This window comes from Pinus tabuliformis, chromosome 7 (assembly GCF_031772625.1).
Source record: "Pinus tabuliformis cultivar Carrire ecotype Pingquan chromosome 7, CPIR1, whole genome shotgun sequence".
Lineage (NCBI taxonomy): Eukaryota > Viridiplantae > Streptophyta > Pinopsida > Pinales > Pinaceae > Pinus > Pinus tabuliformis.
Window position 1 is genome coordinate 707,722,559 of NC_142293.1, and position 26,320 is coordinate 707,748,878.

Genomic DNA, 26,320 nt, shown 5'->3' on the forward strand with positions numbered 1-26,320 from the left:
ATGGCGAGGCTAGCTTGCTGAAATCTTTAATGAATCTCCGGTAGTATCCTGCTAATCCCAAGAAACTCCGGACATCCCTTACTTTTTGAGGAGGTGGAACCCTCTTGATGAGAGCAATTTTGTTAGGATCCACCTGCAATCCTTGGGAAGAAATGGTATGGCCTAGCACGGTCCCCTCAGTCATTAGGAATTCACATTTTTCAGGACTAAGGGACAAGTTCATCTCGGTGCATTTGGTTAGGACTTTCCCAAGGTTGGACAATGCTTCCTGGAAGTTGACCCCATAAGGAGTAAAGTCATCCATGTATATTTCCACTGCATCATGGACCAACTCCGAGAAGATGCTCAAGACAGCTCTCTGAAAAGTAGCAGGAGCATTGCATAGCCCAAAGGGAAGGACTCGGTAGGCAAAGGTACCCCAAGGACAAGTGAAGGTGGTCTTATCTTGGTCTTCCGGGCTGATTTGGATTTGATTGTACCCGCTAAACCCATCCAGGAAAGAGAACTTCTTTCCTGCCAGTCCATCCAACACTTGATCTATGAAAGGTAGAGGGAAATGGTCTTTCTTGGTAGCTTTGTTCAGCTCCCGGTAATCCACACAGATTCTCCACTTCCCATTCTTCTTGGGAACCAACACTAGAGGGGACACCCATTCACTATCTGAGATGGGGTAGATGAATCCGGCATCCAACAGTTTCTGCAATTCTTCCTTGACAATGTCCTTAAGAGCTGGATTCATTCTCCTCTGAGGTTGCCTAACCGGTTTACAATCCTCTTTGATGTATATATGATGGGTACAGACCGAAGGATGGACCCCTTTCATTTCCTTATAGCTCCAAGCAAAAGCATCTAGGTGGTTGGCCAACAGACTACACAGCTCCTTTTCCTGGGAAGGAGATAAAGAGGAGCTGATCTTCAATGCTTTCTCAGGGCCGAACTCCACATTCTTAACTCTGGGAGTGACAGGGTTGGTTGTACAAAGATCCACTAAGGTGCTAGCTTGGGCATCCTCCACCAATTCCTCTAAGGGTAGTGCACTGGTAGGTGGATCCTGGATCAAGGTCTCGATCAAGTCATCTTCGGTTAGGGGGTCTTTCCTAGTGGTATCTAAGGTGCACAGAGGTGCTGAGTACACCTCGTCTTCTTCTCCTTCTTCCAACCAGAGTGGTAAATCATGCTCTAAAGAAGGTTGGGCAGGAGGGTATAGGACTAGCTGCTTGGACATGGGACCATTTTTGATGGTCATGTTTCCTGCCCGACAACTTATGTAAGCATCTGCAGTAGCTAACCAAGGCCTTCCCAAAATGAGAGGATATCCAGTAAGCTTGGCCTTTGGTTGCAGAACCAGGAAGTCTGCAGGGTATTCCCAAGAATCAATGGAGACCATGACATCCTCCACAATCCCTTCGGGAGTCACGGTGGAGCGATCTGCTAATTGCAGTACTGTCGAGGTCTTTCTCAAGGAACCCTGAAGATTGAGTTTAAGCATGGTATCCCTGGTCATCACATTGATGGCCGCCCCCAGATCAATCAAGGTGTGGGGGATAATGGTGCCATTGATGTGAACATCTACTACAGGACTTCCAGGATCTAGGTACTTTGGGCAGATGACTTGCCCGAGCATAAGGTCAGACAGTTGTCCTATGACATTGATAGTTGAGGCATCTTTCTTCCGTCTGCCTGGGTGTTTGAAACACTTCTCCTTAACCAGCTTGTTATATATTGGCACATCCTTGATGGCTTGGAGAAGTGGGATTTTTACACACAACTGCTTGAGCTCACCCAAAAGCTCATCTTCTTCTGGGTTAGGTTGTGTGGTGGCTGTTAGTCTCTCAGGAAAGGGTGGAATAGGCTTTGGTTCACTCTCCTGATGGTCTTCCTCATCCTCTGGGGGAGGAGGCTGGCGATCTGGAAGAGTCTTTCCAGATCTAAGATTGATCTCCTGGATCTCCACAGCATAGGTAGGGCATGAGGTTTCCCCAGTGTATACCTGCTGGGCCTGTCTATTGTTGGGGTTCGGGTTCGGTTGAGCAGGCATTTGAGGTTGCCTTGGAGGAGCAGGAGGTAATGGTTGTGGTTGAACTGGAGGTGGAGGCAGAATGGTGGGTGGAGTGTTGTACTGAGGCCTCCACCCCGACTGAGGTGCATTCCATTGACGCTGTGGCTGGGTATGTGAGTGATATGGATGAGAAGTAGGTTGAGTGGGGTACTGAGGTGGATAAGACCATGGAGGAGGCATGGACCATGAAGGATGAGCAGGGGGACCCCAGGAAGGCATAGGAGTTGACTGGTTGGGGTTGTAATAAGCTTGAGATGCCCCTTGCATCCCCTGCTGATAAGGTCTAGATCCTTGTGGCCTCTTTTGGTTGAGGTAATAGAGAGGCTCTGTGGGAGCTTCGGTCCCTTAGTACATGGCTTTAAACCCAGGTAAGGTTGGACACTGATTTGTTGGGTGGTCCTCCTCACAAACGAAACACACTTCAACCGAATGCAATGGGCATTCGTTCTTAGGGTGTCTTCTGGTGCACCTAGGACAAAAGACAGCCAAGGCTCTCTCAGCTTCTTCTTTCTTCTGCTGGATCCTGAATGTGTCCAGCTGCATGGCAATGGTCTGTCTCACCTCGCTCTTAAGATCTTCTAATTGGTTTGTAAACTCATGTTTGGAGAAAGGGACACCAGTGGAGAGGAGATTTCCTCTACCTCGTTTCCTAGCTGCCCTGGAATGATTTCTAAACACAGTCTTGATGTCCTCATAAGGCAGTTGGTAAATGTCCCCCCCAGCTAACATGTGAAGGGTGTCTAAGAGATCTTCAGGGACTCCTCGGAGTAGAACCAACTTGAGGGATTCAGGGTCAAGTGTGCACCTGGCCCGCTTATAGCTAAGTTGGAACCTCTCCTCATAATCCTCTAAAGACTCATCACTCCCCATGGTCATCCGAAAGATCTCCCCCTTGGTTTCCTTAGACCTACAGTAATCCCGATACTTGGTATTGAAGGCTTGCTGCATCTGAGCCCAAGTAGCGATGCTATTCCCAGGTAATCCCATGAACCAGCGTAGTGCTGCATCCTTAAGAGTGGAAGGGAAAAGCTTCAGCTTTTGCTCATCTTCAGTATAGTCATAGGTTCTACAAAGGACAGCAAACTCAAACAAGAAGGTATCAGGATCCTCAGTGGTCAGTCCATGGAAGTGAGGCAAGGCGGAGGGGCTAATGTTCTTCATTTTCATCTCTCCATTGGTCTCTCGGATGGGGAAAGCTCCTTCTATTCTCTCATCTTCTCTTCTATCATCAGCCATGGCTTCAGATGGAGTGGTCTCTAACTCTTCTTCTTCTATAGGGTCTTGGTATATCTCAGGATGTTCACCTATAGGTTCCTCTGGGTCACTGTCACCAAAGAAGAGAGAAGGGTGACTCAGTGATGTGGTGGGGGTGTTTGGTAGGAATTTGCCTGATCTATCTCGGTTCCTACGAGGCATGAAATGGAAAGGACTTTTCTTTTTTTTTTGAGTGCTTTTGCTTTTTCTTTGGTACCTGCAAAACTGAAACAGAGTGATCTACAACTAACTATATTGCTCAAATGAAATTTGCGGAATTGGAAAGCTAATCTAGGAAAGCAAGAAATATTAATCTAGGAAAGCAGGAAATGCTAATCTATGAAAGCAGGAAATACTAAGCTAGGAAAGCAAGAAATACTAAGCTACTTTTGCAGAATGGAAATGAAATAAACTACTGAGCAGAAGTAAGAGTACGAAAGTAGAAGAAGAGCAACAATTACTAATACTCTGACGCTTCCCCGGCAACGGCGCCAAAAAGATGGTGAGCTCCAGTATTGTAGCAATAATGCTACAACTCCTGGGGCTTCCTGTCTCTCATTTTATCAACCCGGTAGTTCGTACAAACTTGGAAGCGACGGTGCTATATGCACAAGTACTAGCTCTTGTCGCAGCTGTCACTTGGTCAGCTGGCACAAGTCCGCTAGGGCTCAAGCCAACTTCTATAGGCTCTCAGAAGAAGCTTGCTAATTGATGGACGAAAGCTATTCTCAAAGGAAAACTACTCTACTTGACAAAATGGACTGAAAGCAAATCAAAGCATGTAAACCTAGGAAACCCTAATTTAACTAGTCTAACCTCTACAATGCAAAGAATGTGAATGAAACCTCTACCAATGCTGTTGTTACCTCTAATAAGTGGAAATGCATGGATCTAAGCTACTTGCATCATAAAAGACATGTTTTTGTATTTTTCCTTTAAGTGGATGGAATGATTGTGATTTTGTGCTAACTAGGGTTTGGTTGTGCAGATGGGATGGAGAAGGAAGGAAAGCGTGGGACAGGTTGGGGATGCTAGGAGAGGTCCCTAGGGATCCTTAGCATCCATCCACAGAGGTTCCTCGCATTCAGATGCTCAGCAACCGAGTGAGTGGCCTCCTACAGGATGTCTGCAGGGGATCCTACAGGATACGCAGAGATTTCTACAGGATGTCTACAAATTGCTACAGGATGACCTACCGTGAGTGTTTGAAGTGATGGAGGAGTGACGGAATGGTAGGGGGAGATGTGTAAGGTAGGAATAAGGCTGGTGTTGGCTCAGAAGTGGAAGAATAGGATAGGGAGTGAGTGTAGGGAGTAGGTTGGAAGATAGAGGACTAGGTCAACGAAAGGGCTAGAGAATGAAACTATGTGAGGAGTGAAAGACTTTGGGAGATAACAGAGCGGAGCAGGGGTCAACGATGTGTTTGCATGCGTGATCAAGATGGAGAATGAGGTAATGGAACGAGAGAGAGCAGTGTAAGTGAAACAAATGCTTATGACTGTCACCAAACCGAAAATGCATCAACCTAAACTACCTGTGCGTATAAATTCAATGAACAGCAATCCAAAACGCGAAGGAGAATGTGCATGAAGCTGTGATGAAGGCGTGTGTGCAGGTGTGAATCATGTGGAAAGATCTATCATAACGAGACTATGTTGCAGCATGTAGGAAGTGAAGAACTGCGTGTTTTTGTGGCTGGTATAGGCTGCACTCCAATCTCCAAACGGAGATGGCAGTGGAGACTTCCTCAACCTTTTTTGCTGGAGCTCCAATGTATTATCAACCTGCTAATCTAACTAAACAACCGAAAGCAATTCAACCATAAACTAGTCCTATCTATGCTCATGAAAAAGACTAATTCAACAACCTGTAATTCAAATTGCATGTGAAAATGAAAACTCAGAGTGCTGAAACGAAATGCAAACAACACTACAGCAGAGGGGATCTATGGCTCTCAGGTTGGGCCCTAACCTGAGAGCTATAGTCTCCTTAAGAAAACTCAGAGCTAGATCAAAATCTGCCTTCTTTATTCATAATCTGATGTTATGCCAAAACTGGCTTACAACAAGAACTAACACCGAGCTGTGCTCAAAAATTACAATAGTAATGCGAAAGTTTCAACAACCTATCAAAGGCTACGGCCTCTATACTTATGCAAAACAATGATCCAACAAGTGTCCTTGATTTTAGGAGCTCGGCTGTCCAACTAGAGTTTAACTGCTGATCCTGTAGGACAGTCATAATTGCTGTTCCTGTAGAACAGTTGTAACTGCTGTTCCTGTAGAACAGCTGGCTGCTTCTAAGCTCGGAGGGGAGATGGATTGGAGCTCGGAGTTCTTGGTGGGAATCACGAGGAATGTCCCAAGACCGTGGACATCCTCTCCTAAAAACCAGCAGTGCCACCTCATTGTCCCCTTGTCTCATTTTTCGTGTCTTTTCTCCCTTTAAATGCAAAAAACCTGAAAGCATCATGCATTAGTCACGTAGATAATATGTCTACCCTTCTTCCTACAAACAACACGAACAAACTAAGAAATGCATGCATAAGCAATAAAATATGAATGGTTTGAACAAGTAGAATAGGCCAAAATGAGCCCAAATTGTACCAAAATTGGGGCTCATCAGAGATCTCATGTGCCTTAGCCTCTTCACCAATTTTCGTGGCTAGAGCACATCCGATGCTACCCCAAATCAACAGGGAACATTGCAGAGTGGAGTTGGTGAGGCACTGTAGTCAAAACAGTACCTGACATGGCAAGGCCAAGAGGAGGGAGTTGCTATCGAGGGTTTCTAGCCGAGAAATCCGGATCAATGGTGCGGTTCTCAGTGAGCGGAGAGATAGGTTATTCACTTGCAGGTTGTGCTCAGTTGAGCAAAGCAATTGTAATACATCTCTATTCACCAGATTAATGCAAGCATGCATTGGGATTTTTTGCAGATTTCTTTCCCTAGAAAAAATATTGTGTGCATGTGCATTATTTCTTATTGCATGTCTGAAATTTTTGTTCTAAATTGTGAATTAACTCCCACAAAGCAGTAGAGTAGGTTTGTGTCTTGTGATTTTGATTAAAACTTCATGAGAAGTTGCAAATCTACACCATAATGTCTACAATATTGGAGTAACTGAAGACTTGTTTAATGCTTCACTTGCCTCATGGAAAGATGCATGGTTGCTTGATTCAGGATAAACTTGCGACATGACTTTTAGAAGAGATTTCTTTGAAGAATTCACTAATAATGTTGATGGAGAAGTCTACTTTGCAGACAAGTCAAAACTCAAGCCATCCGGGCTTAGCACCATTAGGCTCAAATTGCCTAGTCTCCCAAACTTTCTTCTACATGATGTTCTCTACCTCCCGAAGTTGCGGAGAAACTGTTGTCTTTGGTTCACATCTGCCAGCAAGGACACTCCATTCACATGTTTGATGGCAAGGTTGAGGTCAGAAAAGCATCAGACAACTCACTTGTCATGACTGGGATAGAAGAAGAAAGACTCCTGAAGCTGCAAGGAACCTCTGCTCATGCACAAAATTTTGCATACAATTCTCAATTTGATGAAGGTACAATACCATCCAGTCTCTTATGGCATGCTAGATTTGGACATCTGAACTATGATAGTCTTCGCTTATTGAAGAGAAATGGTGTTACTAGTTTTCCCACCATTCCTAGGAAACTTAAGCAATGTGATGCTTGTATCTTAGGAAAGCACAACAAACAGTATTTTCATGATTCTCATTCCAGAGCACATAGAAAGCTTGAACTCATTCATTTTGACTTGTGTGGCCCTATGCATGTTCCTTCTGCAAATGGTAATAAATACATGATGACTTTTATTGATGACTACACCAGAATATGTTGGGTATATCTATTGAAGAAAAAATATGAATTTTTTGAAACTTTCAAAAACGTTCATGCATGGATTTAAAATGATACACAATCCCATATTGGCTCTATTCATACTGATAATGGAAAAGAATATACTTCAAATGAATTTGAAAACTATCTTCGCCAGCATGGGATCAAACATCAAACAACAGTGCATTATAATCCCCAACAGAACGATGTCGCTGAAAGAATGAACAGGACAATTTTAAATATGGTACATCCAATGATGTTTTTCAAAAATGTCAAGTTGATGTTTTGGGTTGATGCATTTCTATGTGCAGTGTATATTAAGAATAGGTGTCCATCTCATTCTCTCAAAAAGAAGACTCCCTATGAAATTTGGTATGGCCACATTCCTTCAGTGAGGCATCTCATGGTTTTTGGTTGCACCTGTTATGCCTTGAAACCTAAGGAACATAGATACAAACTTGGTGCAAGGAGTCGAAAATGTATCTTCTTGGGGTACTCGGATACCTCCAAAGCATATTGTCCCTATGATGAAGTAAATAAGAAGTTTATAATATCTAGAGATGTAATTTTTCTTGAATCTTCCAAGATAGACAATATGTGGCAGCAGTAGAAGCAACGAAGGAAATTGTGTGGCTTAAGAAAATTCTTGAAGATTTGCAGGAGAAACAAGTGCATTTTACTCCTCTTTTGATTGACAACACTTCTACAATAAAGTTGGCCAAGAACCCAAAGTTCCATGATCGAACCAAGCATATCAATACAAAATATCATCTAATTCGACATCATGTTTAGGCCAAGGCTATTCACCTATGCAATTTTTCTACAAATGAGCAAATTGTAGACATTTCACCATGCTTTTTTATTATGCTCAGCAAAATCTTTAGAAATTGAAAGTATAAGAGAACACTTCCCTTCACTCTGCTAACCTACAGCACAACTGGTCTGTGCACTTTTCCCCTACTCGACCTGCTTGCGTGTACCACTGAGTTAGACCGGGTTAGAGGCTGACCAGGTCGACACGGTGGGTGACTCGGACCGGCCGGCCGAGTTGTTACCGAGCCAGCCGAGTTGGATACTGACTCAACCGACTCGGTAAGGGTGGCCAGAATGCGGTTTTTTTTTAAAGTTCGGTTTTTTGGGACCCCAAAGCCCATTCTAATGTGCCTTTGGGTTCTTTGGGGTCCATTTCCCTCTCCTAAACCCTATAAAACCCACCCAACCCCTCTCATTTCCTCACAGCCATCTCATTGCATTTGAGTGAGAATTTGTGAGGAGTTGTGGAGTTTGTTTTTGGAGCAGCAATGAGGAGTCTTGGGCAAGCATTGTAGCAGGAGTGAGGAGCTTCTTGGGCAGCCATTGGAGCAGCATTGAGGAGTTGGTTTGTTGGAGCAACTTTGAGGAGGCAGTTTGTGCCTAGAGGTATTTTTTTCACTTCTAAAAATCTGTTTTTGCTTCTTTCTTCTTTTTTTGTGCAAATCTGGAAATTGAAAAGAGTGATTTTTGTGAAAGAAATGAACATTGAAGCAATGCTATTTTTTTTGTATTCATTTTCAGATTTTTTCCTTTGATTTCCAAGTGAAAAAATGGCACCTAGAGTGAAAGATGTTGCTTGGGCATATGTTGAAATGGTTGATAGTCAAATGCATTGCAAATTTTTCCATAGAAAAACTAAGGATGGTCCTGAAGGCATTAATAGGCTGAAACAACACTTGGTAGGGATTAGAGGCCAAATTACTCCATGTGAATTACCAGAAATTGGGGATATTAGGAAGGATTTGTTAAATGGCTTTGATAAGTTTAAAGAAGAAAAGGCTAAGCAAAAAGAAATAGAGGCTGAAATTGGGAGGAAGAGGAGTATACAAAAAATGATGGCTATCAACCCCCCTTTTGATTTTGATGGTTCTTCTTCTATCCCTTGTACTGATGCATCCAACCTCTTCCGATATGTTCCTCCCTCTTTAGAGTCTATTCAAGAAAAGGGTAACGGTAAAATGAAAAAGAAGGGTGATATGAATATCAAAAGTTATTTCACTGTCACACCCTCCTCTCCATCAGATGCACATGGTCCTAAAGCTAGTAGAACTTTGCAGCCCACTTTAGATGACCACTGGAAAAAAGAATTGATGGAGACTTCTTGTGATTACATATGTAGATGGTGGTATAATGTTGATATCCCCTTCAATGCTTCCCGTTCACCATATTATGAGCCTATGTTTGATGCCATACATGCTACTGGAAAAGGCTTCAAAGGCCCTACTATGCATGAGATAAGGGGGTATCATTTGCAGAAAGAAATTTCCTCCATTAATGAGTATTTGAAAGATTTCAAGGACTCATGGACAAGAACAGGATGTACTATCATGTCAGATGGATGGACTAATCAAAGGAACCGTACCATCATAAACTTTCTTATCTTCTGCCCATAGGGAACCATGTTTCTAAAATCAGTTGATGCATCTGATAGGGTGAAAGATGGACAATTGTTGTTTCGGCTATTGGACGAGGTTGTGGAGGTGGGGGTGGCTAATGTTGTTCAAGTCATCACAGATAATGCCTCTAACTATGTTCTTGCTCGTAAATTGTTAGAGGAAAAACACAAAACCATATTTTGGACCCCATGTGCATAGACCTCGTGCTTGGGGATATTGACAAATTAGATTGGGTCAAAAACACTGTAGATCATGCCAAAAGCATAACAAAATTTATCTACAATCATTCATTGATTTTGAACCTTATGAGGAGACACACAGGGGGCAAGGATAATATTAGGCCTGCCATCACTAGATTTGCTACTCATTTTTTGACATTGTAATCTATGCTTTCACAACATAGGAACTTGTAAAAGATATTTTCTAGTGATGAATGGAATCAAAGCCAGTGGTCTCTCAAACAGGAAGGCAAAGAATTGAAAAAGAAAGTTAATGAAGAAATATTTTGGAGAAAGGCAATAGAGATTATGAAGGTTGTTAAGCCACTAGTTAAGGTGTTGCGGTTGGTGGATGGGGAAAGATTGGCTATGGGCTTCATTTATGAGGATATGGATCAAGCAAAGGAGCAAATAAAGAGGGCATACAAGGATAAAGTGGCTAAGTATGGGCCCATTTGGGCAATCATTGATGAAAGATGGAACAATCAACTCCATCGCCCTATACATGCAACTGGGTATTTTTTGAACCCACGGTATCATTATAAAGCTCTGGCAGCAAGAGCTTTGAGTGGGGAGGTTAGAGATGGATTGATTGACTGCATTGATCGCATGATCCCATTAGAGTGTGATCAACTGGAGATACATCGACAGGTCACAACCTTCAGCAAAGCCACAAGTACCTTTGGGAAGAACCTAGCAAAGATTGCAAGGGAAGCAGATGAGCCAGGTAAACAAAAATTTCAATTTTCAAATTCTTAATACTTATTTTGTTAAATCGTTTATAATTTGAAAGTTGGATATAATTTGTAATTTTGTTGAGCTAACTCATTACACTCCTATGTTTTTTGCAGCACAATGGTGGAAGGCTTTTGGTAGCCATTGTCCTCAATTGCAGAAGTTTGCAATTCGTATTTTGAGTCAAACTTGCAGTGTTATTGGGTGTGAGCACAATTGCTTTGTCGTTGAGAGGATTCACACGAAGAAGAGAAACCGTTGGGATCAAAAACGGTTAAATGATCTAGTCTATGTCCAATACAACCTCCGGCTCAAACACAACCAATTGCTAAACAAAAGACCTGATTCAGATCCCATTGTGTTGGAAGATATTGATCCAACATCAGATTGGGTAGTGGAGAGTCATCCAACAGAGTTTGATTCTGATGAGGAACTTGATTTGGATTTATAGACGGTGGCATCACTTGAAAATAATGTTCAGTTGAATGCAGATCCACTTGTACCAACCTCAGGGCTAGCCCGAAGTCCTCCAGTTGCGGGCGCTTCCTCTGCTCAGCCATGACGAAAGTGCATATCTCGTCTATCTCAGCATCCACCAACTGCATAGCCTGCTAGTGCTACCACTTCTACAGTTGTAGTTGGAGATGATGATGAAGAGGATCCATGGGCTTCCCTGTCTGACTCTGATTCAGAGGTTGAGCCAAATGATGTTGGCTCCTCTAGCAGTAGCTAGTAGTACTGGTCACAGTTTACTTTTGTTGTAGAGGCCATTTCTAGCCTCCTTGGTTATGTGTTTTTGTTTTGATCTCTATATCATCATCATGTATGTATTAGACAATGCACTGGGTGCCATTTCGATATAATGGATATATTCATGAGCCTACTTTGATCATATGTTGTCTTCTATCTATATTCTAAAGCTTTGTGTTTGGAAACATGAATGAAAATCTTTAAAATTATGCTTTTTTTATAAAAAAATAAATATTTAATGTATTTTTTACAATGTCCAAGTCATTGAAATCAAACCGGCTGAGTCGATACTGAGTCAGAGTCGAAGTCGCAGTTAACCCTCGGCCAAGTCGGAGTCGGAATCGGAGTTTTAAAACACATCGTGTGCATGTACGAACGAACTCATACAGACCTGTACAACCCTTCTATGCAATTGAATGTGGCCCTGGCTAAAGTGTACGTTGGCTGGAAAATACTCTGAGTTTGTTCAACCTCTCCCTTTGCCCTAGTGCGCTGATCTAAAAACCCTAGGCACTAAGCTAAACACCCTTTCTCTACTAATTTGAATGCACAAGTTGTCTAGTGCATAATGAGCCAAGTCTACGCCCTTTTCCCTCCTTTGAATTCGACCTGGGCCCACCATCTCCACAAATGGTTGAGATTAAATCTCAATGGATGGTTAAGGCCGTTTCACTTTTTGACTATAGGAAAATTAAAATTTTCCTAAGTCAAAATAATGAGAAAAAGTAAATTTGCACCTTTGGCCCACATGTTGGTCCCTCTGCGAAATTTAGTGCACCTCCAAATTTAGTTCCTCTAACTCCATTTAACACTCCCTCTTAGAGAGTGAGGTGTTCTGTACTACACCCAGTTTATCTCTAAAGTAGAAAAATATGTCCCTTGCCAATGCCTTGGTCAAAATATCAACTGTGTGTTCCTCTGTTGGCACGTAGTAGAGTCAAACTTTACCCTTCTGAAAAAAATCTCTGATATGGTGGTACCAGATCTCAATGTGCTTGGAGCGGTCATGAAACAGTAGATATTCAGAGAGCTTGATGTAGCTCTAATTATCACAGTGTATGATTGTGGGCTCCAACTTCTGATTGAACAACCCAACAAGTAATTTACTCAACCATATGGCCTCACAAGCTATCAAGCCAACAGCCATGTACTCAGCCTCAACTAAGCTCAGTGCAATTGCTCTCTTCTTCCTGTTGAACCAAGAAACAGTTGTTGATCCAACACTGAAGGTACAACTTGAAGTGCTCTTCATGTCTGTTGAACCCCCTGCCCAATCTGCATCTGCGAAGCCCTGAAGCATCACACCATCAACCTACCTATACAACAACCCATAATTTGTTGTGCCCCTAGGATACCTCAACATGAGCTTGGTAGCAACCTAATGCACTCTCGTCGACTCAACCATGAACTGGCTCAATTGGTTGACTACCAAGCAAATGTCTAGTCGTGTGTTCACTAGATACATCAATGACCCTATGAGCTACCTGTAAAGTGTGGGATCAACTTGCTCTACTCTGGTAGCATCCACCTTCCTCCAATTTGTGACTAGAGGCATGGTCATGGGCCTGCACTCCTACATGTGGAACCTCTTGAGAATCTCATGCATGTACCTTCCTTGTCCCAAGAAGATCTCCCCATCACCCTGCCATACCTCCAATCCAAGGAAATAGTGCATCAACCAAAAAACCTATCATTTTGGTGGGTATCCACTCCAATTCCAACAATAAATTCTTTTTCCCTAGGTGTTTTCCCTGAGAGGGAAACACTAGTCTTTCTTCCCTCAACTTAAGGACTTTATTGAAGGATTCATGAGCCTTGGCTTAGCTAACATACATTACAAGAAACCTTTTTTCCTTGCCTTGACCTTGATTTGCTCCAACACTCGCCGAATCTATCAAACCGTAGGTCTCGTGCCCTTGTTTCTAGGTCTCTTCATAGAAAGCGAATTGCTTCTTTGTGAAGCCTTGAACCTAAATTATGTCTTTCTTGAAGACTTCCTAGTGAGATCATTTCACACATTAACCCTAGAATATCTATTATTAAGTGATCTCTCTCCTATCAGTACTCCTCCCATCGGTGAAAGTCCGTAAAGAGCAGGGGATTTTGGCTGTGGTGACAGTGGGCACTACCCCTTTGTTGTTTCTTGGTCTAGTTTATTCCTTATAGAGTTTCCCTCTCCGAGGCCTACTAGATTTTGCGGCAACACGATTTTCCTTCACTCTTGTTATTTAATGTTCATTTGCATTAAGTATTTCTATTCTTGTTAGTTCAAAAAGTAGTGACTTAGGCTAGTAATATTTAGGCAAATACATTACCTGGTCTAAATTTGAAATTAATATCTCTTAGGGTCATTTCCTTGTACAGTTAGGTTTCAAATTTCAACCATATGGGAACTTAGTGGTACGCTTGCTAGAATAGTGTTTAGGATTTATGTTTTGAGCTAAGTGCATTTCTAACACTTAATTTGGAAACTTTCACAGTGACCTAGGACCTCAAATTTCACCATAAACTAGGTTAGATTTGATTTTATGCATTTTGGAAATTACCTTAAATTTCTGGGTTACATCAAGTGCATTTCCAGCAATTGATATAGTTCATAAATTTACCTTTTACAGATTGTATTAGAGACTTAGAATTCACTTTTTTAGATCACGTGATAGTCTCATGTTGTGTGTTTAGCAAATTTCTGGAATTTTTTCTTTAGAGTCCCACTATTAAATTTCTGTATTCTGCATTCATATTTAACACAGAAAATTAATTTTGAGATTGTATTATTGAGCATTTACATTTTCATTTCATACTTTATTTGCTGAATTTTCATTTTCATTTTTCAAATATGAAAAATAACTTTCACATGATCATTATAATTCAGACTTGACATAAGTCTAAAAACCTAGCATTCACTATCCTATAGTAAACTTGAACTTGATTGAAAATCTAAACATACATGCCTTCATTGTAAACATGTAAAACTGTCTAAACCAAAGCACATTAATCTTGAAACACTTCATTAACACATATATACCACTAGACTTAGACTTGCCTTAGGAATAACCCCCTGAGTTGGACAAGAGCCAACCTAAAGCAAGAGGAAGAGCTGCTGAGGGGACAGTGGGTAGCCTTCGTAAATTACACAAACTAACACCTTGTGCTTGGGACTTGCATTTTATGGCTGCTAGATTTTGTTGTAACCGATAGGAGATGTGACTAAAGTGGAGAAAATCATTCAATGTTGAAGACCAAATTTCTTGGTAAAAATGAAGAGTGTGCTCAACTTGATTTTAAACATCATAAATAATGAAGTTATTCGATTTAAGATTGACAATATATTTTTCCTTAAGTAGTTTATCAGATTGGATTATGACAGAATGGCGTGGGGGGTTGGTGTTGGAGTTCACAAGGGGGTGGTAAAGAAGAATACTAAGGAGAATACAGCAAGAGAAGAAGGGGTTGGAGGACATCTAGATATCAATAACATCCAAAGGAAAAAAAAAAAAAAACATGTTGGTTAAAACAAAATCCACCACACTAGCACCACAAACAAAAGGAAAGAAAGAAATCCCAACATAAAGAAGGGAGTGGTTTGTACCATTAAGAATAACCATGTGATGAGATTTCCCACCATTGATTAAGTGTCTTCCATTAGTGGCTATAGTAAGATCTACTACAGATCTGTGAAACATAGGGAAAATTTTACGGACGAAATTTCGCTAATTGGCTAACTTTTGAACATTTTTGAAAAAATATTCACTCATTTGGTTAAAAATCCACCCATTTTTTACATATATATGATCAAATGGCTAATATTCACCAAAATTTTACCAAATTTAATAGTAGATTACATGTTTTTTATTGAATATTCGCCCACATTCTATATATATGACTTTTCAAACCAGAATAGCCACCTCTAATACTATGCATAGGCATAATATTTGAATCCTTAAAAAATACCTTGGTGAAACACCACATTTAGTTGGTTGTCCTTACAAATTGTCAAGGGATTTGAATCAATGTTATAAGAATCGGACCAATCATTGAACTGATTGAATCAGAAGTAGACAAAAACCAGACCACAAAACTAGTCCACCAAAAAATACATAAAATATCAACTTTTGGAAAAGCACATACACACATATATATTCATGTGCATCCATGTGAATACAAACCATTATACACAAATATGCAAAGTTTCTTTTTATATAGCAAGGGTGCATATGACCAAAATAGCACTAGTGCAATCTACTTTTCAACCAAAATACATCAACAAAGAGGTACTAAATGGCCTCTAGAGTCCAAAAATCACTCTAAAAATTTCTTCTAATAAGCCTTCAATCAGCACAAGAAACTCAACTCAAAAACTTCAAATAGCTCAAATGCATTGTGTGAGTTAAATGGAGGGTGGGTTCCTCTTTAAATGGCATTAGTGGGACATAGGGTCAGTTTAAATGTTTTTATTTTTTTAATCAATTTTTTCAAATTTAAGTTTAACTGGTCCCCATTGTCAACTATATGGTTCCATGAGAAACCGGTCGGTTTTGACATTTATGACCAGTTCCAAAGAAAACCAAATAAAGATGGGATATAAATTAGAACCTTCGACTCTGATGAAGGAGGTCAATCGTTGCTTTATTGGGCACACAACTCTTCTTGAACCTTTAGCCACATGACATAGCATTGGTCTATGAATTAGAAACTAGGAATAGCCTTTAAAAGAAGGAAGTTGTTTTACAAAAGTTTCACGAGTTTCCATAAAGAAAATGATGTCAAATCCGTGAAATACATCATATGAGGATCCTAGAGAGAAGGAAAGCAATCCACCACTATTTTAAATTGAAATTATGTTGCATTCATGAATCACATTATTAAAGGAGCCCTTGGAGGAGAACACCTTATACTCTTCCATGAACTTTCTTCAATAAGGATGGAGGAATCCAACTCATTACTTGTTTGCCTCTCAATAGTTCTTCGATCATAGATATCAAACTCATTTCTTCGCCTCTCCCTCCAGCGCTTATCCAATGTCTGTGATTATTCCATTATTCTTTGTGATCTTCTATTAACCCTTAGATTTTTGGATATTACTCTCATTTCCAACAGCTAGTTCCCATATTTTCATTCTCTTACATATCTCCAAAGTTTCTCCTCTTTGACATTCTTCACATTGTTGTCCTCATCCTGTTCGTTTCTATAGCATCGGATGTGTTCTAGCCACAAAATTTGGTGGAGAGGCTAGAATACATGAGATCTCCAAGACCCAGAAATCATTTCTGGAAATTCCACCTAGAAGTGACTTAATTAGATTATTAACCAGTTTTTAAATATTTCCTAAGTCTAAACTTAGGGAATATGGTTAATTAATCAAAATCAATTAAGTCAAGGTGAGAATCATCTAGAAACTCACAGGATCGACTTCAAGATGATCCTAGCCTTTGATTACGATTTAATCTTGGTCATTGGAGTCCCAACAGAAGATTATAAGAAGAATTTGATGGGCATTTGGAGAGATCACTTTTGCAATTTGATTTTCTTAGCAGATCGTTTTCTAGAGAGCAGCAGCAGTTGCCAAAGAGCCAGAGATCAAAGTTGGGTCAGTGAGGGGCAGAGACAGTGGTCCAGAGAAAGTTTTCCAGATCCAGAGATGCAGCAACAAGTGACAGAAGTAATCCACGCAAAAGCAGCACAGGGACTGCGCAGTAGCTGAAGCAGAGCTATTCGATTTGGTTGGTAAGGAAGTCGATTTAGTTTCCAGAGGCCGAGAAAGTCTTCCAAAGGGCCGGATAGTCACTACCAGTAGCAATGGCAAAAGTTGGATGGCTAGCTCAGAGGCAATTTCGAGCCACACATGTGAGAGGCAGTGCAAGGACTACACAGAGGGCTTACACTGCAGTTTGGACAACCAATTTTTCTGAAGAAGCCAGTGTTGAGATTGCTTGTGGGGTGAGAGAATTTTCTCTCTAATTATTTTTGTCAGATACTTGCTAATTGGATTGCCAGTTGGGCATCCATAGATTGTACTTAGATTTCACTGTTGCATAATAAAATAAAACCTTCATCTGTTGCACAGTTTGCCCACATGGGGTTTTCCCGCATTTGGTTTTTCCGGGGACTTTTGTCCAAAAACAACGGTGTTAATTTTTATGTGTGTGCTAGCATTTCTCAGTTCCAGCGCTATTTTGTTTACGCAATTTTTATTTATGAAGGTTGCAGTGTGTTTATTTCGATGTTTCCATAGAAATAAACTGAATAATTGATTTATCAGTTAGAAGAAATAATACCAGTTGTTGCAATAGGGTTCCAGTTTTAGGATTTTTCACACATCCTTGGTAATTGATGTCAGCTTCACTTCTTTCTCTTTTCCTAGTTTCCTTTTGTAGTATTCACTAGATAGCTCTTCTCACATAGTTTAGCAGGCTTATTACTTCTATTGCCCACTACTCTACACTCCATCCACAACTTTTTGTCTTCATCATTCTCTTCTCACATCCCACTATGCTTGACCTCATCAGTATACCCCTATATTGCCAATCCCAATCTCTACTTTGGGAAGACAACATGCCCACAACTAATGTCCATTAATGACCTAGATCTCAAAACATGTAAAACAACAACATAAATATTGTGGATGTTAGTAGAAATTTGCTTTTCTACCTCGCCAGTGGACACATTATTTATTCTACAAAAAAAAATTGGACAACTTGTTAAACCACTCGTCGATATTTGTTTCCTTGAAGATGCTAACTTACTAAATAATTCTGCAAAATTGTGACTCATCTTAAGGAGCTCATCATGTTAGAGATTTTGTCTCTGTTTTATGAGACCTGTTACCACAAAATCTAGCAGGCCTAGTGCAAAGCCTCACAAGGCAAATCTTGATCTCAAGGCAACAAGAGATCAGCTACCACTATCACCTCAATGGCCTTTCTCCAACTATTTAGTGGTATTTTAACGACAACGGAGGCTTCCCTATATAGATCACCTAAAGGATATTCAATAATAAGGGTTCAAGGTGATTGATGAGGTCTAACGATTGGGATAGGGCACTGGAAGAACCTAGAGGACTAGGATAATCTTTACAAAAGTAAAGCACTCTGTCCCTAGACCACCTAAACAGATTATAGGGTTGTTATAAGTTAGGGTTTGGTAGATTTTCAATAATAAGGCATGCAATGTCATATAACAACTAGAAGAAATAGTTTTACAATGATTAATCAACAAAGGATTGAGACTATCAATTAGATATGCAGAGTTTAGGGTTTGCAATGGAGTTTTTATGGCTGAAACATGCATAAAACAACAATAGAATAATGACATCAGCCCTGGAAATAGGGTTTTACAATGCAATAAATGCTACCATTTTCTTTTTTAACAATTATTTAATGCAATTCCTACTTGGAGGGAAATAACGCACCAAGAAAAATGACTTTTTAACAATATTCAAAGAAACCCTAACCCTAACCCTAGATATCTAGAATTTATGAGAGGAGAGAGAAACTAGTAAAAGTAGAAGGTTTGACCATCACCAGCTAGACTAGTGCCTTGATCTAAATAGGCAATGGAGTCATCTAGAGAAAATCTAATGATTACGACCTTGTTGAAGAGGCTGAGAGGGATAAAGCCTCTTCTACAAAACCTAGTGACTTTCTTCTTAGGGAGATTTTAAATTTAGGAAATGCACGACTTGGAGTTGTCTTAAAGGATTCAAGGAAAATAAGTTTTCATGGCATAGAGTATCAAGATTTCTAGATAAATTTGGCAATTTTAACCACGGCACAGGTAGAAACCCTAAGTTACACAATATGACATGCAATATAGAAGATATGCAATAAACTTTAAAAAATTCCACAAGATTCTCATCAAAAAATCCCAAAAAACCAACTTCAACCAAAAGATCCACGTCCAAGAGCAATTCACACAATAGAGATCACATTGCAGCCAAGCAGAAAGAGACAAGAAGCTAGTGTGCACCTCCAAAGTGAGGGAAGTGTGATGAGTGAATGATGATGATAAATGAATCAAGCTTCCCCCTATTTATATGAGGGTACCCATGCCTTAATTTATTAAATTTACAAGCAAAACCCCTAAAAAGTTCACTTGAGCATTCAACAAGGTCAAAAGGTCACAAGTTGACCTTAAAATAGCACTAAAACATATTAAAATGCCAAAAATAGCCCACGCATGTGGCAGAAAATGATCTCCACTGTGATGTCATCCTCCAAAATAGACAAGTAGGCATCAAGGAATATGAGACAAGGGTCTAGGAGTGCTCCTCACTCCAAGAAAGTCCCAAAATGCATGTGTACATCTCAAAATGGTGCCTCCTCCACTATGACATCATCCATGAGAAGCCCTATGTCACCCTTGGCAAGCATGTAGGAGTGACATGGCATCTCCAAGGGCAAGCATTGGCATCAAAGAGGCATTGTGATCCCTCCCAAGTCTTCTCATTTATAACCATCCTCATCTAGGCTTTCAAACAACGTACCGTCCATCAAACAAGATCAAGGCCAACCTAGGGGCATCCTAGGTCCGTTTGGGCATATCATAAAATAGTCCAACGCCCAAGCTTTTAGGCTCAGTGTTTCGGCATCTGGAGGCTCATCAAGGGATGTAGCATCACATGGAATCATCTCAAGGCCCAACGCTCTTCACTATAGAGCCAATGTTGGGGCCACAAAGTTATGCATGCTCTCTAAAAGGACAAAGAACCCACTGTAAGATGTTGAAGAAGAATGGAGTCATCCCTCAAGGGATTTATGTTGCATGTGTGACGCCACCTGAACAAAACCTCTCAAGATCAAGTGACATCAACTTCATTAGGGACATAAAACCATTAAAGTATCATAGTGAACCATATCCAATGTTAAGGGCAAAAGAATACTTTACACAAAACTCACCTTCAAATGTCTAACTAGATCAAGATATGTAAACAAGTTACCTCACTTATGTTAGGGATGATTGGTTCAACAACCCTATTAGGTGTTTCCAACCCCCAAGGGGAGTGACATGTCCCAAGTCAACCCATCAATCCACAAGTGTGTGTGACGATAATGGTCATGGAGTGGGAGATATTTCAAGGCAAGTGCCACAGTCATGAGACCAGCTAAATAGGGTCCAACATCCTGAGTGCACTAATGTAAGGAGGGAGCAATTGAGGTGGAATAAGTTACCCTTCTCCTTGGCCTTATTTTTCCACCCTCTGGTGCACCTTTTACTTTAATGATTTGTCTTAATTTGGTGAATAGCTTAGGAGCCCAAGCTTGATTTTATATTTTTCCAATACCCCTTCAAGGTGTAGCAGTTTTTCCCTCATCGGGGTTGGGACATTCAAGAGTTCCTTTATTTTGGAATCTGGATGAAGCATTAAATGCTTTGAGGAACTAGGTGATGGCTAATGAGGGGGGTAGAGCTCATGCTAGGCCTTTTCCCACGCGCTAAATATTATCCCAGCCATCATTTGCATTTTACATTTTATTTCATTGTGGATTTCTATGCTTTTAACTTTCTTTTAACTGCATCAACCTCTGGGGCTAAGTTTCCGGGCCCTGACTCAAAGATGTGGATGAAGACTGCCAATCCTATTGACCAATTGCTAACAACCCAAAGAATGGGATGAATTATTGGAAGAGATGGAAAGTGGTACGTATGGATTACCTTGTACACACTATATCAATTAGTGCCTCCCCGATATTGCCCTTCCTAAACCCTAAGGCCTTAGAGGAGGTCCCACTGGACTAGAGTCAAAGTCTAACCTCCCAAATGAAGTGTGGGAACAAGAATACAATCAAAGATCTGTCAATCATCTAGTTTGCCCCATGATCCATACTAATATGCCCATAACATTAAATGAAAGCACGTGATTGCAAGAATGGTTAGACTACCAACTGAGAGATGACCCACCTTCCATCTAGAAGAAATGCCAAATGGCAAAGAGATTTGACCAAAGCAATAGGTACAAAACTCTGACATAGTGTCATGTGCTGATCATTATGGGGCTGCTAGAAAAAATATGCCTTTTTCTAAAAGAAGTTAGAACTACATCTTTTCCTACATGAAGGTCGTTTTATTTATCTCATTGCATTATTCTTGAGATAATTATCGATTTTATGCTCCTATCAGAAAATCTCCTTCTCAAAAATCAACTTGCTTGACATTTTAATCTAGACACATTCTCTTCCCAGGTCCAGGTTGTGATCAGAAAGGTAACCAAATGTTGTCAATCGGTAGAATATTGTGTTAATAAAGTGCATATGGTGCATATAATGGAAGTATAAGTCATTAATCATATAGGAGAGACAAGAGAAGTCCAAAATGTACAGTATTAAGGAGATGGGCCATTACATAAATAGATGAGAGGTTGAAGACCATCCCGTTGATTCTTGACATAATATGAGTATGCCTGCTTGGCAATTAGAAGTAGTTCTAGTTACATAATTGCATGCTGTCCCGTCTAACATTACAGCTTAGGGTTTGACGTGTAGGTGTATGATCTGACCATGTCAATGATTTAACAACATGTTGGCAAATAAGAACATTGGTCAAGAATAGTTTAGGGCATATACAGAATGGTAGATTAACGAATTGCTTGATCTTGAATGACTAAAATCCGTCATCAAGCATAAACTTACTTATTCAAGTAAGTCCAAAAGTTGGAAGTTAAGTTCTTTTAAAGCTTCCCGCTTTTCCTTTGAGTTCAAATATTTCATACTTTATGTAACTTATATTACAGATTTGCATTTGAGAAAAAACTATAGTTTGAACTTTGAATTAGAGAACTGTAAGTTCAGCAGATACATAGAGTAATTAGACACCAAACCAAATGAAGACGTGAACAGTACTCACTAGGTAACAATGGCAAGATTTGTAGAAACTTGTGGAGGATTGTTTATGCCATAAGGTCAATTTCCAGAGAGAATATTTCGTTTATATTTCATGAACTCTTCCAGCTGAGAGGAAAATCACTTCTATAAACCTTCAGAGCAATTTACCGTACACTAGATGACAAGTGATTGTGCTAGAGGAAATGTACAAATGCCCTTTATCCTGAACCTTGAGGATCATTACCATGAATGCCAACCTCGACGGAGCGGCCTGATGCACTCTTCCACCCGGCAACAAGCCCCCCGGGCTGTCTACCAGCTTCAAGAAGTGTAACATCAAATCCCTGCAGATAAGGAACCGTGGTGAGCTTGATCTCCAAATGAGATAAATGATCACCTAGGATCCACTGTAATGTGCTCATTCAATTTCCACATTTAGGACTATGCTATGCGTGTGGGAATGACAGGACTCCATCATATTGACTTATGTCAATCATTAAGGCCTATAATTTTTGGTATATGATCCAGCTTGAGCACTTTAGCTTCTTTTCTGCATGTGAAAATGAAATGACTGCATGGGATTATAGCAATTGACATAAATTCAACCTAAAATGAAAATTGTATATTTAGATATTTCAGTCATAGCCAAACAATTGAATGATTCCCTGCCTGCTTGGGCTGACTTGTACTGCCAAACCTCTATAAATTTGCAGCATTCTGAAGTAAATTAACATCCAACCGCCAAGGGGTTAGCTCAACGAGTTATTGCCAATTTGAATCCCTTGCTGAGGTGCACTGGTTTACATGTGTGGATTTACTAGACATGCCATGCAGAAGCATGACTTGAATTTCCAACAACGTTTTCGTTGAAAAAAGATTAACATCCAAAGAGCATGAGATTAATAAAAGGAATATGTAGGTTGTATCCAAATGTACCTGTTTGGAGAGGTGATGAGCTGCACCAAGACCAGCCCAACCAGCTCCCACAACAACCACTTTTTTTACAGCAGCCTTACCATTGCCATTACCAGTGCTACTCTCCCCTGGGCCCTCTGCCTGGCATCTGGGTTTGGCCATATTCTTGTGTGTATTGTCCTTGATGCTTGAATGGATGATTGAATAGTTTCTCGTGGAGAATTTGAATCCAAGGGAATTACATTGTTGTTTCCCATGGCTTACTGTTGACATAGAAACTATCCCCTGGTAAGGGGCTGGAAAAAGAGAAGCCAACATGATGTTTGTTCGGTTGACAAGAATTTAAAATGACCAGTGCATCTATATAGCAAGTGCCCACATCTTCAATTTGTAGGATGCTGTCCTCCCCATCACCTCATCTTAAAGCCCCCTATCATAACAACACCCAGACGTGTGGCTGTTGCTTATCCACAGCCTCTAGTTTTCACTTTTCTACCATATATCTTCTTCTGGAAGAAAAAAGAAATCAATAAACAGCTAAAACCTTCCAGAATTTTCAAATGGCGATTGCTAAAGAGTTGAAAGCCTTCAGAGTTTTCATATTCCAACAAAAACATTAAAAAAAACAGAAAGAATATGTGAAATGGTAGTCCGTGTTTTATTTGGTCATGCTTTCCGAATAGATGCTACTTCAGCACTGAGATAATCTATGGTCTACGATCCTTACTTTCTGGATAGATATGTTATCTAACAACATTAGTGATGTGTGATGTGTAGGTTGACGGTAAGTTATTTGAGCAAAGCTTGAGAGACCGAAGTTTAAATTTCATTCAGTACATCTGATGTGGTGGAAGCTAAAAGGACGGATTCCCGATCTTGTTTTGGATTACGTATATAATATTAATATTTTAAAAATTCTTTTGGAGTTCAGATATAAAGTTTTCCGAGTGGTTTTTTTTTTAAATTTAATAAATCAAAAGTTAAATCATGTTGTATTAAATTTATTTTTAATTAAAAAATTTATTTTTAATTATTTTTTATATTTAATTAAATTTATATTATAATAATAATAATTTAATTTTAAAATTATAAGTATAGAAATTTAATTTAGATGTATATTATTTTTTTGAATTTAAACCAATATATGACAAAGCATTACATAAATTTAAAAAAAATCAATTTACATAATTTTAATATTATATTTAAAAATTTAGATAAAATTTCATAATTAAAAAAAAAACTAAACTAATTTACATAATTTTAATATTATATTTAAAAATCTAGACAAAGATTTCATAATTGTATTGGGATATAAAGTAACAAAAGATTTTTATTTTTATTTTTAAATAAGTATAGCTTATTCAAGATACATCTTTTCTTGGGCGAACAGTAACGAAGGGGCAGCGAACAAGCGGGAGCGGAAGATACGCGGCGGCTAGGGTTCCTCAGCTAGCGGAGTTCAATTCGTATGGAGAAGGGCAGGGGAGGGAGCTCGGCTCCCTCCTACAAAGATGCAGTAGCCAGCGAAAGTAAGGGGCCCACTGGAAACAGTAAAAACGATATGATCTGCAGATTCAGAGACGATGAAAAGGAAACAGATGGGACCAGAACAAAAGAAAACAGCAGCACAAAGGACAAAGAGGAAGAAGACAAAAATTTGGGTTCAAAAGACAAAAAATTAAAAGGACCTTGCAAACCAAAAGCAGAAATCACTCCCCGAGTAATATTAAATGATCCTACTCTGCAGGAGCACAGGGAACATATGGGAACCTGCGCCATAATCTGTGAATTTATGGGCCTATGGCCCAGTGAAAAGGCGTTACAGACGTGGATCAAGTATCATTGGAAACCCAAAGGAAGCATTGACCTTCATCTGGGGTCAAAAGGATTCTTCACAGTAGTGTTCTCCAACATCGAAGACAAAGATAGAATATTCGAAGGAGGACCCTATTTTTTTGCTGCAGCAGGTCTCTACATGAGACCTTGGAAAATGAACTTTGTCCCAGAGAGGGAGACTTTCTCCTCGGTTCCTGTGTGGGTAAGGCTCTACTCTCTACCTCTGGATTATTGGCAAATTGAATCGTTGGCTGCCATTGGTAATAAACTAGGACGCTATATCAATGCTTCTGAAGCCACTAGAAGGGGAAAATACACCTCCTTTGCTAGAATCTGTGTGGAAATGGATCTAGCAAAAGCACTTTCAGATGAAGTCATCCTGGAAGTTTTGGATGAGGAGTGGGTGCAAGCGGTTGACTACGAGCATATACCCTTTAGATGCTGAAGATGCCACGAACATGGGCATTTGTTAAGAGACTGCCCTCTCGGCAAAGAAGATAACAAAGAAAAACTCAATACAACGAAGGACACCGAAAGCTTTCAAAAAGTGGTCAGTAAAGGAAGGGGAGGAAAAAAGGGATCAAAACAACATCACGCTGAGGGGCAAAAAGGCAGTCATAATAAGTTTAAATTGCTAGAAGAGACTGAAGAAATCATAAGAGAAAACCCAGATACGGAGGAAGAGGTCAAAGAAAAGAAAGAGGACTTAAATCTCTCTCCAGCCATTGACTCTCTAAAAGAAGCAATGAGAAGTGAAACAAAAATGGAAATGGACCAGGAAATGACTCAAAGTGAAACAGATCTGGAAGAGCACGAACTACAAGAAATCCTTGACAAGGAAAACTTGGATCTGGAAGAATTCCTGATGCAAGGCACCAAAGGAGGACTAGATTCTCTGCCCCAAGATGAATGCAACAGAATACAACAGTTGTTTTTATGGAAAACTCAGGAACAAGGGCTGGAGAAAGGCAAGAACTTCTACAAACAGGAGCACAGAGGGGTGAAAACAATGAAATTAAATCCAGGATTAGCCACTAGAAATCCAGGAAAGAAGAGAGGCAGAAAAAAGAAAAATGAGCTCCTGATGGAGTGTGGAAAGCTAATGATAGACTCAGGTAAGATGAAAGACCTAACCAGCTACTCCTTTACAAATCTTTAATTATGAAGTTCATCTCATGGAATATCAGAGGTCTAGGTAGTAAAAGAAAACAGAGAATGCTAAGTAACAAAATGAAACTAGCAATGCCAGACATAATCTTCATTCAAGAAACAAAATGCTCCATTCAGAAAATAAAACAAATCCATAGCAAATGGCTCAGTAAATTTGAGTTTCTAGAAGTTAAAGCAGAAAACACAGCGGGGGGCATTCTTACTCTCTGGAACCCCCAAAAAGTCACTATTGTAGATGCGGAGGCAACGAGAAATTACTTATCAGCTATCATTCAGCCAATG

General features: G+C 40.0%; 1 protein-coding gene across 2 annotated transcripts in view; it reads right to left on the bottom strand.

Moving 5' to 3' along the window:
* The window catches only part of LOC149249469 (uncharacterized), a 276,714-nt gene extending 253,048 nt beyond the window's left edge, over positions 1-23,666 (bottom strand). Inside the window, exons 1-2 of one of the 2 annotated variants that reach the window (XM_089458701.1) lie at positions 23,054-23,666; positions 22,362-22,461 (exon numbers count right to left, since the gene is read on the bottom strand). In XM_089458701.1, coding sequence (XP_089314827.1) covers positions 22,362-22,461; positions 23,054-23,350 — 397 coding nt within the window. In that variant the 5' untranslated portion in view covers positions 23,351-23,666. The remainder of the gene's footprint in view (positions 1-22,361; positions 22,462-23,053) is intronic. The other variant, XM_089458700.1, reaches the window with a different exon arrangement.
* Between the last annotated feature and the right edge of the window lie 2,654 nt (positions 23,667-26,320).